This window comes from Mesoplodon densirostris, chromosome 4 (assembly GCF_025265405.1).
Source record: "Mesoplodon densirostris isolate mMesDen1 chromosome 4, mMesDen1 primary haplotype, whole genome shotgun sequence".
NCBI lineage: Eukaryota > Metazoa > Chordata > Mammalia > Artiodactyla > Ziphiidae > Mesoplodon > Mesoplodon densirostris.
The window spans coordinates 85409608-85426839 of record NC_082664.1 but is presented as its reverse complement, the minus strand read 5'-3'; the positions used below and the strand labels follow the sequence as shown (position 1 = coordinate 85426839).

At 39.9% G+C, this 17232-nt stretch overlaps 2 protein-coding genes across 2 annotated transcripts in view; one reads left to right on the top strand and one right to left on the bottom strand.

The window, feature by feature from the left end:
* The window catches only part of EIF2AK4 (eukaryotic translation initiation factor 2 alpha kinase 4), a 110012-nt gene extending 98583 nt beyond the window's left edge, over positions 1–11429 (bottom strand). Inside the window, exon 1 of the mRNA XM_060096586.1 lies at positions 11238–11429. Coding sequence (XP_059952569.1) covers positions 11238–11381 — 144 coding nt within the window. The 5' untranslated portion in view covers positions 11382–11429. The remainder of the gene's footprint in view (positions 1–11237) is intronic.
* A 232-nt stretch (positions 11430–11661) lies between these two features.
* Positions 11662–17232, top strand: part of GPR176 (G protein-coupled receptor 176) — a 115899-nt gene continuing 110328 nt past the window's right edge. The window contains exons 1-2 of the mRNA XM_060096585.1: positions 11662–11694; positions 13517–13671. The gene's annotated coding sequence lies outside the window, so the exon portion shown is untranslated. The remainder of the gene's footprint in view (positions 11695–13516; positions 13672–17232) is intronic.

The following is a 17232-nucleotide window of genomic DNA, read 5'->3' as shown; positions in this document are numbered from 1 at the left end:
TGATGGAGAAATCAAAAGCTTTACAGACAAGCAAAAGCTAAGAGAATTCAGGAAAAAGACCTACAAAAGCAAACCAAAAACAATTAAGAAAATGGTAATAGGAACATACATATCAATAAGTACCTTAAACGTAAATGGATTAAATGCTCCAACCAAAATACATAGACTGCCTGAATGGATACAAAAGCAAGACCCGTATATATGCTGTCTACAGGAGACCCACTTCAGACCTCAGAACACATACAGACTGAAAGTGAGAGGATGGAAAAAGATATTCCATCCCCTGAAGTAGCTATACTCATAACAGATAAAATAGACTTTAAAATAAAGAATGTTACAGGAGACAAGAAAGGACATTACAGAATGATCAAGGGATCAATCCAAGAAGAAGATATAACAATTATAAATATATATGCACTCAACATAGGAGTACCTGAATACATAAGGCAACTGCTAACAGCTATAAAAGAGGAAATCAACAGTAACACCATAATAGTGGGGGATTTTAACACGTCACTTACACCAATGGACAGATCTTCCAAACAGAAAATTAACAAGGAAACACAAGCTTTATATGACACAATAGACCAGATAGATTTAATTGATATTTATAGGACATTGCATCCAAAAACAGCAGATTACACTTCCTTCTCAAGTGCGCACAGGACATTCTCCAGGATAGATCACATCTTGGGTCACAAATCAAGCCTCAGTAAATTTAAGAAAATTGAAATCATATCAAGAATCTTTTCTGGGGCTTCCCTGGTGGCGCAGTGGTTGAGAGTCCGCCTGCCAATGCAGGGGACGCGGGTTCGTGCCCTGGTCCGGGAAGATCTCACGTGCCGTGGAGCGGCTGGGCCCGTGAGCCATGGCCACTGAGCCTGCGCGTCCGGAGCCTGTGCTCCACAACAGATGAGAGGCCCGCATACCACAAAAAAAAAAAAAACCACAAAAAAAAAAAAGAATCTTTTCTGACCACAATGCTATGAGACTAGAAATGAACTACAGGGAAAAAAATGTAAAAAACACAAACACAAAGGAGGCTAAACAATATGTTACTAAATAACCAAGAGATCACTGAAGAAATCAAAGGAGAAATCAAAAAATACCTAGAGACAAATGATAATGAAAACACAATGATCCAAAACCTATGGGATGCAGCAAAAGCAGTTCTAAGAGGCGAGTTTATAGCTATACAAGCCTACCTCAAGAAATAAGAAAAATCTCAAATAAACAATCTAAACTTACACCTAAGTAAACTAGAGAAAGAAGAACAAACAAAACCCAAAGTTAGCTGAAGGAAAGAAATCATAAAGATCAGAGCAGAAATAAATGAAATAGCAACAAAGAAAACAATAGCAAAGATCAATAAAACTAAAAGCTGGTTCTTTGAGAAGATAAACAAAATTGATAAACCATTAGCCAGACTCATCAAGAAAAAGAGGAAGAGGACTCAAATCAATAAAATTAGAAATGAAAAAGGAGAAGTTACAACAGACACCGCAGAAATACAAAGCATCCTAAGACACTACTACAAGCAACTCTATGTAATGAAATTGAAGTAATGAAACTGAAACTGTGACTAAAAATCTTCCAACAAACAAAAGTCTGGGACCAGATGGCTTCACAGGTGAATTCTATCTAACATTTAGAGAAGAGCTAACACCTATCCTTCTCAAACTCTTCCAACAATTGCAGAGGAAGGAACACTCCCAAACTCATTCTATGAGGCCACCATCACCCTGATACCAAAACCAGACAAAGATACTACAAAAAAAGAAAATTACATACCAGTATCACTGATGAATATAGATGCAAAAATCCTTAACAAAATACTAGCAAACAGAATCCAACAACACATTAAAAAGATCATACACCATGATCGAGTGGGATTTATCCCAGGGATGCAAGAATTCTTCAATATATGCAAATTAATCAATGTGATACACCATATTAACAAACCGAAGAATAAAAACCGTATGGTCATCTCAATAGATGCAGAAAAAGCTTCTGACAAAATTCAACACCCATTTATGATAAAAACTCTCCAGAAAGTGGGCATAGAGGGAAACTACCTCAACATAATAAAGGCCATATACGACAAACCCACAGCAAACATCATTCTCAACGGTGAAAAACTGAAAGCATTTCCTCTAAGATCCGGAACAAGACAAGGATGTCCACTCTCACCACTATTATACAGCATAATTTTGGAAGTCCTAGCCACGGCAATCAGAGAAGAAAAAGAAAAAAAAGGAATACAAATCAGAAAAGAAGTAAAACTGTCACTGTTTGCAGATGACATGATACTATACATAGAGAACCCTAAAGATGCTACCAGAAAACGACTAGAGCTAATCAATGAATTTGGTAAAGTTGCAGGATACAAAAATAATGCACAGAAATATCTTGCATTCCTATACACTAATGATGAAAAATCTGAAAGAGAAATTAAGGAAACACTCCCATTTACCATTGCAACAAAAAGAATAAAATACCTAGGAATAAACCTACCTAGGGAGACAAAAGGCCTATATGCAGAAAACTATAAGACACTGATGAAAGAAATCAAAGATGATACAAATAGATGGAGAGATATACCATGTTCGTGGATTGGAAGAATAAACATCGTGAAAATGACTCTACTACCCAAAGCAATCTATAGATTCAGTGCAATCCCTATCAAACTACCAATGGCATTTTTCACAGAACTAGAACAAAAAATTTCACGATTTGTATGGAAACACAAAAGACCCTGAATAGCCAAAGCAATCTTGAGAAAGAAAAACAGAGCTGGAGGAATCAGGCTTCTGGACTTCAGACTCTACTAAAAAGCTACAGTAATCAAGACAGTATGGTACTGGTACAAAAACAGAAATATAGATCAATGAAACAGGATAGAAAGCCCAGAGATAAACCCATGCACATATGGTCACCTTATTTTTGATAAAGGAGACAAGAATATACAATGGAGAAAAGACAGCCTCTTCAATAGCTTCAAACAGCTGGGAAAACTGGACAGCTACATGGGAAAAGAATGAAATTAGAACACTCCCTAACAACATACACAAAAATAAACTCAAAATGGATTAGAGACCTAAATGTAAGACCAGACACTATAAAACTCTTAGAGGAAAACATAGGAAGAACATAAATTTGACATAAATCACATAAATCACAGCAAGATCTTTTTTGACATAAATCACAGCAAGATCTTTTTTGATTCGCCTCCTAGAGTAATGGAAATAAAAACAAAAACAAATGGGACCTAATGAAACTTAAAAGCTTTTGTAAAGCAAAGGAAACCATAAGCAAGACGAAAATACAATCCTCAGAATGGGAGAAAATATTTGCAAAGGAATCAATGGACAAAGGATTAATCCCCAAAATATATAAACAGCTCATGCAGCTCAATATTAAAAAAGCAAACAACCCAATCCAAAAATGGGCAGAAGACCTAAATAAACATTTCTCCAAAGAGGACAAACAGATGGCCAGGAAGCACATGAAAAGCTGCTCAACATCACTAATTATTAGAGAAATGCAAATCAAAACTACAATGAGGTATCACCTCCCACCAGTTAGAATGGGCATCATCAGAAAATCTACAAACAACAAATGCTGGAGAGGGTGTGGAGAAAAGGGAACCCTCCTGCACTGTTGGTGGGAATGTAAATTGATACAGCCACTATGGAGAACAGTATGGAGGTTCCTTAAAAAACTAAAAACAGAACTACCATATGACCCAGCAATCCCACTACTGGGCATATACCCAGAGAAAACCATAATTCAAAAAGACACATGCACCCGAATGTTCATTGCAGCTCTATTTACAATAGCCAGGTCATGGAAGCAACCTAAATGCCCATCGACAGACGAATGGATAAAGAAGATGTGGTATATATACAATGGAATATTACTCAGCCATAAAAAGGAAAGAAACTGGGTCATTTGTAGAGATGTGGATGGATCTAGAGACTGTTACACAGAGTGAAGTCAGTCAGAAAGAGAAAAACAAATATTGTATATTAATGCATATATGTGGAACCTAGCAAAATGGTACAGATGAACCAGTTTGCAGGGCAGAAATAGAGACACAGATATAGAGAACAAATGTATGGACACCAAGGGGGGAATGTGGTGGGGGGTGGTGGTGGTGGTGGTGGGATTAATTGGGAGATTGGGATTGACATGTATACACTGACCTGTATAAAATGGATGACTAATAAGAACCTGCTGTATAAAAAAATAAATAAAATTCCAAAAAACCCTGAAAACCTGCAAGACAGAGTACATATTCCTTTTCAAAAGTTCTGTAAGGAGTGACCTGAAATGTCCCATGTAGCCTCCTTTCATTCATATGTCACTGAGTGCTGATGACCTTCTGAGTGCTGCCCTAGAGACTGAGAGTTCAGAGGCAAATCTACACAGACACAAACCCAACTAGCTGGCACAGACTAGAAGACAAATGAATGCTTTCAAAAAGTGATGAGTGCTGTAAAGAAGACAAAGCCAAGTCATGGAACATAGTGGTGGAGGAGGAGAAGGTCCACAGACAGGCAGGTCAGGGGAGGCCTCTTGAGCAGGGGATACTTTGAATATTGAGATAACAAGTGAAAATCTTGACATGAAGAAATCTGATAGCTCTTCTAAAATTGTGTATGCTTTCAACCAACTGCTTTTCACCAAATATTCCATTCTTCTTTATTTATGTATGCTTTTTCCAAAAAAGATTTGAGGCAGTTTATATTATCTATATATCATGAGAAAGGGGAGGCTGAGGGAACATATACTCATGGGGTCCAGACACTTGACCAACTTTGCGAGGTAGGTGCAGTCTCCTTTGTACAGACATTTTACAGACAAGGCGGCTCAGGCTCAGACTTTCAGCTTCTTGCCCACCAACACACAGCAACAAGTCTGGACTTCAAACCCAATTCTGACTCCCAAACCTGTCTTTTCCATCAGCCCTCCCTTGTTAATGCCAACCCTGAGTTGCTGTGACTGAGCCTTGACTTTCCCTTGTAATGTCCAGGCAGCCAGGGCAAAAAGAGAAATGCGGCATTATCAGAAAAGAGAAAAGATAAAAATTCTTCTAAGGGTAATAAAGTACTTAGCAACATTAAATTCTAATAGAAATTTATAACATGAACCTTACATGTGGCACCATGAATTACACAATCAACTATGTATATAAAATATGTAAGATTGGTTTTTATTTTTTAATAGAATCCCTGATTTTTTAGCTGGATACATTTCCCAGACACCTTTGCAGCTCAGTGTGGCTACTGGATTTAATTTCTGGCCAGTAAGATGAAAGAACTATAATATGCAATTTCCAGGAAGTGAACTTTATCAAAGGAAAGGGATGAAACTTCTTTATCCCTTTCTCATTCCAGTTGGCTGGAATGCAGATGTGATGACTGGAGGTCAGACAGCCATTTTAGACCATGAAGGGCACATTAACGATGGTAGAACAGCAATTCAGAAAAAGCTGTAGACTCCAGACTTTTACATGTAACAAAATAAACTTTCTGTCATATGTAGCTAAACTTAATCCTAACCAGTACAGGCTCACTGGAAAAAAAAAAAAAAGACAGTCAGGGAACAGTGCTTTCAGAGGTAAGAATAGAATATTTGCCAGGCTTCTCTCAAGCGAACTGAGAGGCTTCCCAACATGTGAAGATACTTTTATGCAAAACATGTTTACAATACCAAGTGTTAGCTCATATTAGGGTATTCAAGGACTCCTGGAGCTGAACAGGACTTGATTAAAAAGTTCAACAATCAAGATGTTCTAAAGATTAGGATTGGGTAAGACCTTCTTCATGCCTTTAAAAGATAAATGGTCATTAGAATTCAATGTTGATAAAATCTTTGATTTAACCTGAACAAGGAAATAATGAATTCCTGGAATATTTGTAGGTAAAAAAACTCAAAGTAAGGGGTAACCAAAATTTCCTGAGAGCACTTAATGAGAGGAAAACACAATGCAGAATGTATAGCTATAAAGTATACAAAATTCTACATGAGAAAAAAGATTTGTTTTGAAGACTGAAAATGCAAGTGACATAAAGGCAGCATAATAAGTGGTCATGGGGCCTCCCTGGTGGCGCAAGTGGTTGAGAGTCCGCCTGCCGATGCAGGGGATACGGGTTCGTGCCCCGGTCTGGGAGGATCCCATATGCCGCGGAGCGGCTGGGCCCGTGAGCCATGGCCGCTGAGCCTGCGCGTCCGGAGCCTGCGCGTCCGGAGCCTGTGCTCCGCAACGGGGGAGGCCACAACAGTGAGAGGCCCGCATACCGCAAAAAAAAAAAAAAAAAAAAAAAGTGGTCATGGAGAGAAGGGCACGCTACAATGAGAGATGAGTTAAATTATCTTCTCAATGAGATCATGAAGTTGGAGACTCTCCTGAAGTACTACCAAATAACCAAACAAATCTTCAAGGTATAAAAAGTGAAAGAGTAACACAAACTCAGTCCTAAAACATGAGAGGTAATGCTCATTTGGACTAATCCACCCCAGAATAAAAAAAAATTAAAAACATTAGCTCTTCAAGAAACAAAACCCAAGGATCTTAATACACCCCACAGGATGAGGAACACTGATCCAGGGGACCCTCTTTTTTTTTTTTTTTTTTTTTTTTTTTTTTTTTGGCGGTACGCGGGCCTCTCACTGTTGCGGAGCACAGGCTCCGGACGCACAGGCTCAGCGGCCATGGCTCACGGGCCCAGCCGCTCCGCGGCACGCAGGATATTCCCGGACTGGGGCACGAACCCACGTCCCCTGCATCGGCAGGTGGACTCTCAACCACTGCGCCACCAGGGAAGCCCTAAGCTAGTATATTTTATGCCATGTGTTTTTAACCACAGCACATAAAAGAAAAAGTTAGACAATTCAAACCACTTTCAGGTGTTTGGTCTAGAATTGTTACCTAGATTCTGCTCATCACATCCCCCTTACATTTTGATGGCAAGACTTGGCTCAGCATGGCCTCTTGTTTCTAACCTGCCTCTGTTCTCATATGCTGTAATGTGGGGAAGAAACTAGTCTGTGTGAAAAAACAACAAATCTAGAAATAAAGTAACATGTGCAAGCTAGATAATCTGGGCAAATCTTTGGTTTTAAGTCTGTGAAGATGTCCCTCCCCGCAAAAAAAAATGATGATAGTAAAATCTAAGAAGTTAGATTTTATGTCAAATGCCTTAATCACTGACTTCCCCCCATATCTCTTTTTCTAAATAGACCCAAATACATTTGGGAATTATTTCAGTTAATAAAAAAATTTTGAGAGCTTTTTACCAGGCACTAGGCATGTACGTGTGAACAGATACAGAGAGTCTGTCCTTATGAAGCCAGCCTACTCTCATACAATGTAAAGGTGGCATTTCAAATTAGTGGAAAAGACTGAAAAAAATCATTTGCGTTAGTCTAACTGGCTAGTTGGGGGTGAAAGTGGGCAGCCTAGATGCATACTCAGACAGAGGTAAGAACTTAAAAAAATAAAAAGCTATTTCTATATTTATTTGATGGAAGTTTAAAAACAAAGTCATGAAAGAATTAAAAGAAAGTCCTGAAGAATTCATTTTTTTGGTAACACTGGAGCAGGGAAAATAACAAACCACAGGGACCATGTAACAACAATAAAATGAAAAAAAAAGGTCATTTTGATTATATTAAAGTTTTAAAAAATTGCATATATTACCTAAATATCAAAATGAATAATGATTAGGGGGAAATATTTGCAATATATGACCCCAAATGCTAATTTTCTTAACATATAAATTAACATATAAATAGCTCTGACAAATGAATAAGAAAGTAGACAATAGAGTGTAAAAATAAACCAAACAACATTGAACAGTTCACAGAAAAAAATCCATGGCTTACAAAGGTGGTCCTCATAATTTACAACTAAAGAAGTAAAAATGTTTCATCTATCTACTGGCAAAGATGAAAAAGTCTCACACTACAGTGTTGGTGAAGATGTAGGAAAAGAAGCACTCATACACTACCGGTGGGCCCAGAGACAAAAGCAAGGCTTTAGGAGGGAGGTTTGCAATAGCTATCAAATTATAAATGAGCAGAACTTTGGCTGACAGAAAATTAGCCAAGATAATTAAGTTAACAATAAATTTATAACTCTAGAGGAAATTATATTTTCAACTAGTGGTATCCAAACTTTAGTATGTAAAAGAATTTTTAGCATGTACTCCCAAAATGTTATTTATAAATAACATACATATGCTACTAAACCAAAATCTACATTATAACACATCCCCCAAAAAGAAGTTTAAAACACTTCAGATGTTTAAAAAACCTAAATTTTACTCAGGTCAATAATTCTGAGCTGAACTTACTGGCAACAAATTTGGCCTGAACTGACATGAGGCTATTAATAGTCTTTATCCATCCCACTGAGTGTGAGTATTTGAATATTCACATGGTTTGTTGTGTTTGATTCTGCGTGCTGCTCCAGACACTGAGTGAGGTATTAGGTAAGTATGGAATGTGCACATGTGGCCATGAACACAAACACTTCTGAATTCTGAAACATATCAGGCCTCAGCGTTTTGCATAAAGGATTGTGGGCTTGCATAACCTTTCCCTAAAGACTGGCAAGTAATAAGTATTTGTTGAATGACTACATTTTTTTTTTTTTTTTTTTGCGGTACTCGGGCCTCTCACTGTTGTGGCCTCTCCCGTTGCGGAGCACAGGCTCCAGACGCGCAGGCTCAGCGGCCATGGCTCATGGGCCCAGACGCTCTGGGCATGTGGGATCTTCCAGGACCGGGGCACGAACCCGTGTCCCCTGCATCGGCAGGCGGACTCTCAACCACTGAGCCACCAGGGAAGCCCTGAATGACTACATTTTTTTTTAACTTCTTTTTTTATTGAAGTATAGTTGATTTAGTGTTAATTTCTGCTGCACAGCAAAGTGACTCAGTTATACACATATATACAATCTTTTATATTCTTTTCCAATATGGTTTATCCCAGGATACTGAATATAGTTCCTTGTGCTATACAGTAGGACCTTGTTGCTTATCCATTCTACATGTAATAGTTTGCATCTACTAATCCCAAACTCCAAGTTCATCCCTCCCCCACCCCCCCCCCCCCTTGGCAACCACAAGTCTGTTCTCTATGTTGAATGACTACATTGTGATTCATCCTTATGACCACCAATTATTTGCCTAGCAAAGTGTTAAGGCTATTTGCCCGTGTACCTCAGGGTACAGCTATCTGAATCCTTCTACCTGCCTATTACAGTTTTTGATTTTGTTTGCTCTACTATCTTGTTATAAAGACCACCAGCTATAAATTCTGAGATTATCAGTATCCCTACCTACAGCAGTACCTTTTTCTTTTCTGTTTTCTTGCAGTCTTAGGACCAGATAATTAAGCTGTGTAAAGTAAATAAACTGTCTCTGAAGAAGTCTTAGGAACTTTGTATTGAGTCCCCGTGTACACTTTGCAACACGTATTTTGGCTTCATGAGCCGACTTCCTGGTTCTCAATGTTTGGGAACAGAGAAGTTACCAGATAACCAGAAAGTTACATTTTTATTTTATTACAAGCTTGTATAAGGGGAATATTTACATTTTTACTATTTCAGCTTAAAAATAACTCTTGAAATTAAGCACTAGAAAAGTAAGCTCCCTGAGGGAAGGGGGTTTGGTTTGGTTTGTGCTGGACTGTATTCCCAATACCTAGAACAATAGTTAATGAAGGAAGGAAAACGTTGGGTGAGAAGGAAAATGTTTTGCCCTGACAGCTCCTGAAGACCCTATTTCTTGAGAAAATCCTGGATGTGCTGATAAGGCACATGTTGTAAAATGCCAGAATTAAAGGTAGATGAAGGGGGCTTCCCTGGTGGCGCAGTGGTTAAGAATCCACCTGCCAATGCAGGGGACATGGGTTCAAGCCCTGGTCCAGGAAGATCTCACATGCTGCGAAGCAACTAAGCCCCTGTGCCACAACTACTGAGCCCGTGCTCTAGAGCCCACGTGCCACAACTACAGAGCCCACGTGCTGCAACTACTGAAGCCGGTGTGCCTAGAGCCCGCGTTCCACAACAAGAGAAGCCACCACAATGAGTAGCCCCCCCTCGCCACAACTAGGGAAAGCCCGCGTGCAGCAGCGAAGACCCAACACAGCTAAAAATAAATAAAATAAATAAATTTAAAGGTAGATGAAAGAAGGTACTACTTTTTATTTTTTTTTTATTTTTTTTTTTTTGCGGTATGCGGGCCTCTCACTGTTGTGGCCTCCCCCGTTGCGGAGCATAGGCTCCGGACGCGCAGGCTCCGGACGCGCAGGCTCAGCGGCCATGGCTCACGGGCCCAGCCGCTCCGCGGCATATGGGATCCTCCCAGACCGGGGCACGAACCCGTATCCCCTGCATCGGCAGGCGGACTCTCAACCACTTGCGCCACCAGGGAGGCCCGAAGGTACTACTTTTTAAATAATAGTATACAGATAAGAGTTTGGTAGATAATTCTTCAAGGATGATGAGGGAAAGACTGTCAGTATCAGCAGCTTATAATGTGCCTTAACTTACTTCCAGACAAAAAGGAAAATAATATTTTAAGTCAAATGCCATGTTAAAAGGGTGGACTCAGCACACTCCCTCTCCATTACAGCTAAGAAGACTGTATTCCATACTCTCTAAGCGCCTTGGAGAAAGGTACAGAGGAAAGTTCCTCCACACAGCACAATACAGGGAGGATGCCTGAGGAGTACAACGGGATTACGTGGTTAATAGTTCTGAACACATATGGGAAGATGAGACTTCTGACTGAAGGCATCAGTAAGATCTGTGCAAGAGCCCCCAAAGCGTTCCCAAAGTTGCAGTGGGTCCCTATGAACGCGCTGCTGTGTCAAACTCAATGGCTGTCAGGGAGGAAAAAAGGCAGGACAGTAAGGAGGCAGGGAAGTTATGGAACGTCAGTGGGTATAAGAAACAGGGCCAGATAAGACTGGAGCCGACGCGGGGAAAAGGCTGTAAGAGAATTCGTCCCAGTTGGGGGTTCTGGAGACCCGCCAAGCGGCAGCGGGCCCAAGGACAGAAAGTGAGCGTGGGTGGAATCGCGAAGGATGAAAGGACTCCAGAATCCTAAGCGGGGGTAGGCGGTTCTGCTCCGGAAGGGCCGGGCGGGCCTGGCCGGGGTAGATCGAGCCAGGGGAGCTGGGCCGCAGCACGCCAGCCCCGACCAGACAAGCCACGTTCCTACCCGTCCGCACGCGTCCGGCCGCAGGTCCTGGAAGTCGGAGCCGTAGATGGCCTCCAGGGCCTGCAGCTCGTGGTCCTGTCGCTGTGGGTAGCTCTCCGGCGGCTCGTCCCGGCCACGCCCGTGGGCCCCGCGGCCCCCAGCCATGGTAGTGCGGTGGGCAAGGCAAGGCAAGGCGGCCTTGCGGAGGTGGGTGGGCCCTAGGCGGGCTCCGCTCCGGGGGCGGGACCGGGGGCGGGGCTCCAAGCCGGAGGCGGGGTCAGGGATGGGGAGAACTCCGCGCTTGGGGGAAGGATCGCAGCCGGAGCTCCACGCCGGGAGGGGGCATGTGGGCGGGGCGTCGAGCCGGGGGCGGGGTCAGGGTTGGGGTGGGGCTCGGCGCCCTGCAGGATCCCTGCCGGAACTCCGCGACCCTGGCCGGCTCTTGGGTGAGAAGCGGCGTCACGAACGCTATTAGCGGGTGAGCAGCTTAGGCATGCGAGCGAGGCTGGGGGAAGGTTTAGCCCACATTCTGCTGGGGGAACTGAGAGGGGGAACCTGCAGGGACGTGGGAGATCAAATCCATCAGAATGGAATGATAATGCCAAGGGGTATGGTTTTCACGAAATAAGTTTCTTTAACAGAAGTGCCTGCTGGAACTCCTTCACTCTTAACATTATTTAACACCCAATTTATGTTCAAAATTCTCCATCTGTCTAAAATTAGAATCTGTAGTGGATGCTGGACCTATAAAGGATATAATCAAAACAATCCGCAAAATTTGAAGGGGGTCTTGTGGATTAGACAGCATTATTATATCAGTGTTAACTTCCTGAGTTTAATGATTGTACTGTGGTCAAATAGAAAGTGTCCTTGCTATTAGGAAATTTCCACTCAAACCGTAAGGGGTAATAGGGTATTACATATACAATTAGCTCCTAAGTGATTCAGAAAATAAAGAGAGAGATGATAAGTCAAACATAGATGTCGACCATTGGGGGGAATTTAGGTGAAGGATATTTGCGAGCTCTTTGGATAATTCTTACAACTTTTATGTAAGTTTGAAATATTTCAAAGTCAAAATTTCACAACAAAAACCCTGGCAAACTGTTCTCCAAAGTGTTGTACTATATTATATTCCCACCAGTTTAGGAGAGTTCTAGTTACTCTGCATCTTTGTCAGTAATTGTTATTGTCAATCTTTTAAATTTTAAACATTGTAATTGGTGTGTAGTAGTATCTCATTGTGCCTTAATTTACATTTCCCTAATGATTAATAATGTTAATCAGCTTTTCATGTGCTTATTTGTCATTCATATATCTTCTGTCTGTTCATATCTTTTGCTCATTTTAAAAATTGTATTTTTTTATTTTTATTGAGTTTTGAGAATTCTTTATATATTCTGAAGTAAGTCCTTTATCAGATATGTAATTTGCAAAAATTTTCTCCCAGTCTGTGGCTTGCCTTTTCATTCTCTTAACAGTGTTTTACAAAGAGCATAGTTCTTACTTTTGAGGGAGTTCAATTTATCAGTTTTTATCGTTTATGAATCATGTTTTGTCATCCTATCCAAGAAATTTTTGCCTATCTCAAAGTCACAAAGATTTTCCTCCATGTTTTCATCTAGAAGTTTTATAGTTTTCAGTTTTACATTTAGGCCTATCATGAGTTTTAGTTAAAAAGTTAAACACATACCTACCATATGACACAACTATTCACTGCTAGGTATTTATTTACCCAAGAGAAATGAAAGCATATGTCCATAAACAGACTTGTAAATGAATGTTCATAAGCCCTTAATCGCCAAACTGAAAACAACCCAAATGCTCATCAAAAGTGATGGACAAACTTGTTTCTTGGTAAAAACAAATTGAGATGTATCAATACAATCAATGGAACACTATTCAGCAAAGAAAAGAAATATGCTATCTATATAATAATAACATGGATGAATCTCAGAATAATTATGCTGAGTGAGAGAAGCCAGACAAAAGAGTACATATTGTATGATTCCATTTATATAAAATTCTAAAAATACAAACTTAGTAATAGAAGATAAGCCATTGCCTGGTGTCAGGATGACAGAGATGAGCCAAAGGGAGGGATTCCAGAGGGACAAGACAAAACTCCTAGGAGTGATGGATATATTCATTATCTTGATTGTGATGATAGTTTCACAGGTGTTTGCATATATCAAAACTGATCAAACTGTAAAATATCTGCAATTTATTGTATGTCAATTATACTCTAATAATCTGTTAAAAGGAAAAGGTTGTTGTTGTTGTTTTGTTTTGTTTTACAGTGCTTTGTTTGTACTAGGATCCAAACAAGGTCCACACATTGCATTTGGTTGCCTTACGTGAAATAACTCAGCAGTCTTGGATCATTTGAAAGTAAAGACTGGTACTTGACTGGCTTCCGGCAGATAACTTCTAAACTCTTGGAGCATCCAGACTGGTAAGATTGTTTTTGTGTAACTGGGGTTCACAAACAATTTGTCAGGACATCCCAAGACTTCCTTATTCTCCAGGCCCTCCCTAAACCCTTTGATCAGTTCTCCAAGGAAGAGACTCTACTTCCTCATGACCTCCCCACTCCCCAAAAGTACATCTCCTGATCTTGCTGTTTACCCTCAACTTCCCAGAGAAAAACTTCCAGACTGTTGGTCGTTGTACCCAAATTTTAAAACTACATTCCCTTTCATTGCTGAAGGATATTTTCACTGGATATAGAATTTGGGGTCAGTGGTTCTTTTCTTTCAGCCCTTGAAAATGTTGTGCCACTTCTTTCTGGCCTTTGTGGTTTCAGTTAGAGCTCTGCTATCATTCACATTGTTTTTCCCCTATAGGTAAAGTGGCATTTCTCTATGGCTACTTTTAAAGACTTTTTTACTTTGTCAGTGTCCAGAAGTTTGATTATCATGTGTCTTGGTATAGATTTCTTTGGGTTTATCATGTTTAGCGCTCACTTAGCTTCTTGAATCTGTAGGCTTATGATTTTTGCCAAATATGGGAAATTTTCAGCCATTACTTCTTTGAATACTTTTTTGGCCCTGTCCTCTTTCCTGTCTCCTTGTAGGAGGTAAAAGCACTTAATTGTTCTAAAAGCTCTCTGTGGCCTGGCGGGAGTAGGAAAGGCAAGGTGGCTCCTGGTGCTCAAGAAATTATGAAATAAAAATTGCTTTTTTTTGCATCAATTTGTGGGTATTTGTATGCATTTAAATACTTATATACCCAAATGAATCTTGTCCTTTAAATTCTGGAATAAGTTAAGTATATATTTTTATTCCAAAGCTGTGCCATTACTTACAAGTCAGACTGTGAGTCGTAGTATTTTATAGTCATATCTCATCTTTTAGCAAAGAAGATACTGTCTGATCACTTAATTCACCAGAATTGGTCCTAGATAACATTTGGCTCTATCAAAAAATTCAAATTTATTCTTTTTTTTTTTTTTTTTTTTTTTTTGCTGTACGCGGGCCTCTCACTGCTGTGGCCTCTCCCGTTGCGGAGCACAGGCTCCGGACACACAGGCTCCGCGGCCATGGCTCGCGGGCCCAGCCGCTCCGCGGCATGTGGGATCTTCCGGGATCGGGGCACGAACCCGTGTCCCCTGCATCGGCAGGCGGACTCTCAACCACTGCGCCACCAGGGAAGCCCCAAATTTATTCTTAAAGGACATATTTGTTACCATCAGCAAAAGAATGTTTCCTTTTATGATACAGGAAAGAATATTCCAACTTCTGAAGTTAGTTATAAAAGAGAGACCCAAATAAGTGTTAAGAAATCATGATATTCTTCAACAGTTAAACAGCTTCCCAAGGTGACTCCTTTAAAGGTGATAATATTCATGGATATTTTAGTTTTGGCATACTTGCTATTAAAAAATTAGTCAGGTTGCTTTATAATCACTATGTGTATATGTGTGTGTGCATGTGTTTATGTGTCTGTGTATATGAAATTACTGAGGCTTTCTGGGGGAAGGGGTATTCAATCTCTCACCTTCCAGATATTTTTGATGAATTTAATAGCAATCTATAGGTGCAAGGACTATTACAAATAGGGAAACTGCATTAGGAGTTATAGATTCATATCAGTAGAAAACCATTTCCCAGTCCACATATTGAGATAATTTGGAATATGCAAATTATTAGTAAATATAATTAGTAAATTATTATACTAATTACCTTACTATAATTAGTAAATTATTAGCATTAGCTTTTTTAAACAGATAATTTCTTTGATGGTAATTTAACATACCCCAACCTAAGAGCCATAAAATAAACGTATTTAGCCCAATAGTGTAAAGGCTAAATTGTAGACTTCTAAATCTTTTTTTTTTTTTAATTTATTTATTTAAAAAAATTTTTTTTATTTTACAAATTTAATCAGTTATACATATACATATGTTCCCATATCCCCTCCCTTTTGCGTCTCCCTCCCACCCTCCCTATCCCACCCCTCCAGGCGGTCACAAAGAACCGAGCTGATCTCCCTGTGCTATGCGGCTGCTTCCCACTAGCTATCTACCTTACGTTTGGTAGTGTATATATGTCCATGCCACTCTTTCACTTTGTCACAGCTTACCCTTCCCCCTCCCCATATCCTCAAGGCCATGCTCTAGTAGGTCTGTGTCTTTATTCCTGTCTTACCCCTATGTTCTTCATGACATTTTTTTTTTCTTAAATTCCATATATATGTGTCAGCATACAGTATTTGTCTTTCTCTTTCTGACTTACTTCACTCTGTATGACAGACTCTAGGTCCATCCACCTCATTACAAATAGCTCAATTTCATTTCTTTTTATGGCTGAGTAATATTCCATTGTATATATGTGCCACATCTTCTTTACCCATTCATCCGATGATGGACACTTAGGTTGTTTCCATCTCCGGGCTATTGTAAATAGGGCTGCTATGAACATTTTGGTACATGTCTCTTTTTGAATTATGGTTTTCTCAGGGTATATGCCCAGTAGTGGGATTGCTGGGTTATATGGTAGTTCTATTTGTAGTTTTTTAAGGAACCTCCATACCGTTCTCCATAGTGGCTGTACCAATTCACATTCCCACCAGCAGTGCAAGAGTGTTCCCTTTTTTCCACACCCTCTCCAGCATTTATTGTTTCTAGATTTTTTGATGATGGCCATTCTGACTGGTGTGAGATGATATCTCATTGTAGTTTTGATTTGCATTTCTCTAATGAGTAAAGATGTTGAGCATCCTTTCATGTGTTTGTTGGCAGTCTGTATATCTTCTGTGGAGAAATGTCTATTTAGGTCTTCTGCCCATTTTTGGATTGGGTTGTTTGTTTTTTAGCTATTGAGCTGCATGAGCTGCTTATAAATTTTGGAGATTAATCCTTTGTCAGTTGCTTCATTTGCAAATATTTTCTCCCATTCTGAGGGTTGTCTTTTGGTCTTGTTTATGGTTTCCTTTGCTGTGCAAAAGCTTTGAAGTTTCATTAGGTCCCATGTGTTTATTTTTGTCTTTATTTCCATTTCTCTAGGAGGTGGGTCAAAAAAGATCTTGCTGTGATTTATGTCATAGAGTGTTCTGCCTATGTTTTCCTCTAGGAGTTTGATAGTGTCTGGCCTTACATTTAGGTCTTTAATCCATTTTGAGCTTATTTTTGTGTATGGTGTTAGGGAGTGATCTAATCTCATACTTTTACATGTCCCTGTCCAGTTTACCCAGCACCACTTATTGAAGAGACTGTCCTTTCTCCACTGTACATTCCTGCCTCCTTTATCAAAGATAAGGTGACCATATGTCCGTGGGTTTATCTCTGGGCTTTCTATCCTGTTCCATTGATCTATCTTTCTGTTTTTGTGCCAGTACCATACTGTCTTGATTACTGTAGCTTTGTAGTATAGTCTGAAGTCAGGGAGCCTGATTCCTCCAGCTCCGTTTTTCGTTCTCAAGATTGCTTTGGCTATTCGGGGTCTTTTGTGTTTCCATACAAATTGTGAAATTTTTTGTTCTAGTTCTGTGAAAAATGCCATTGGTAGTTTGATAG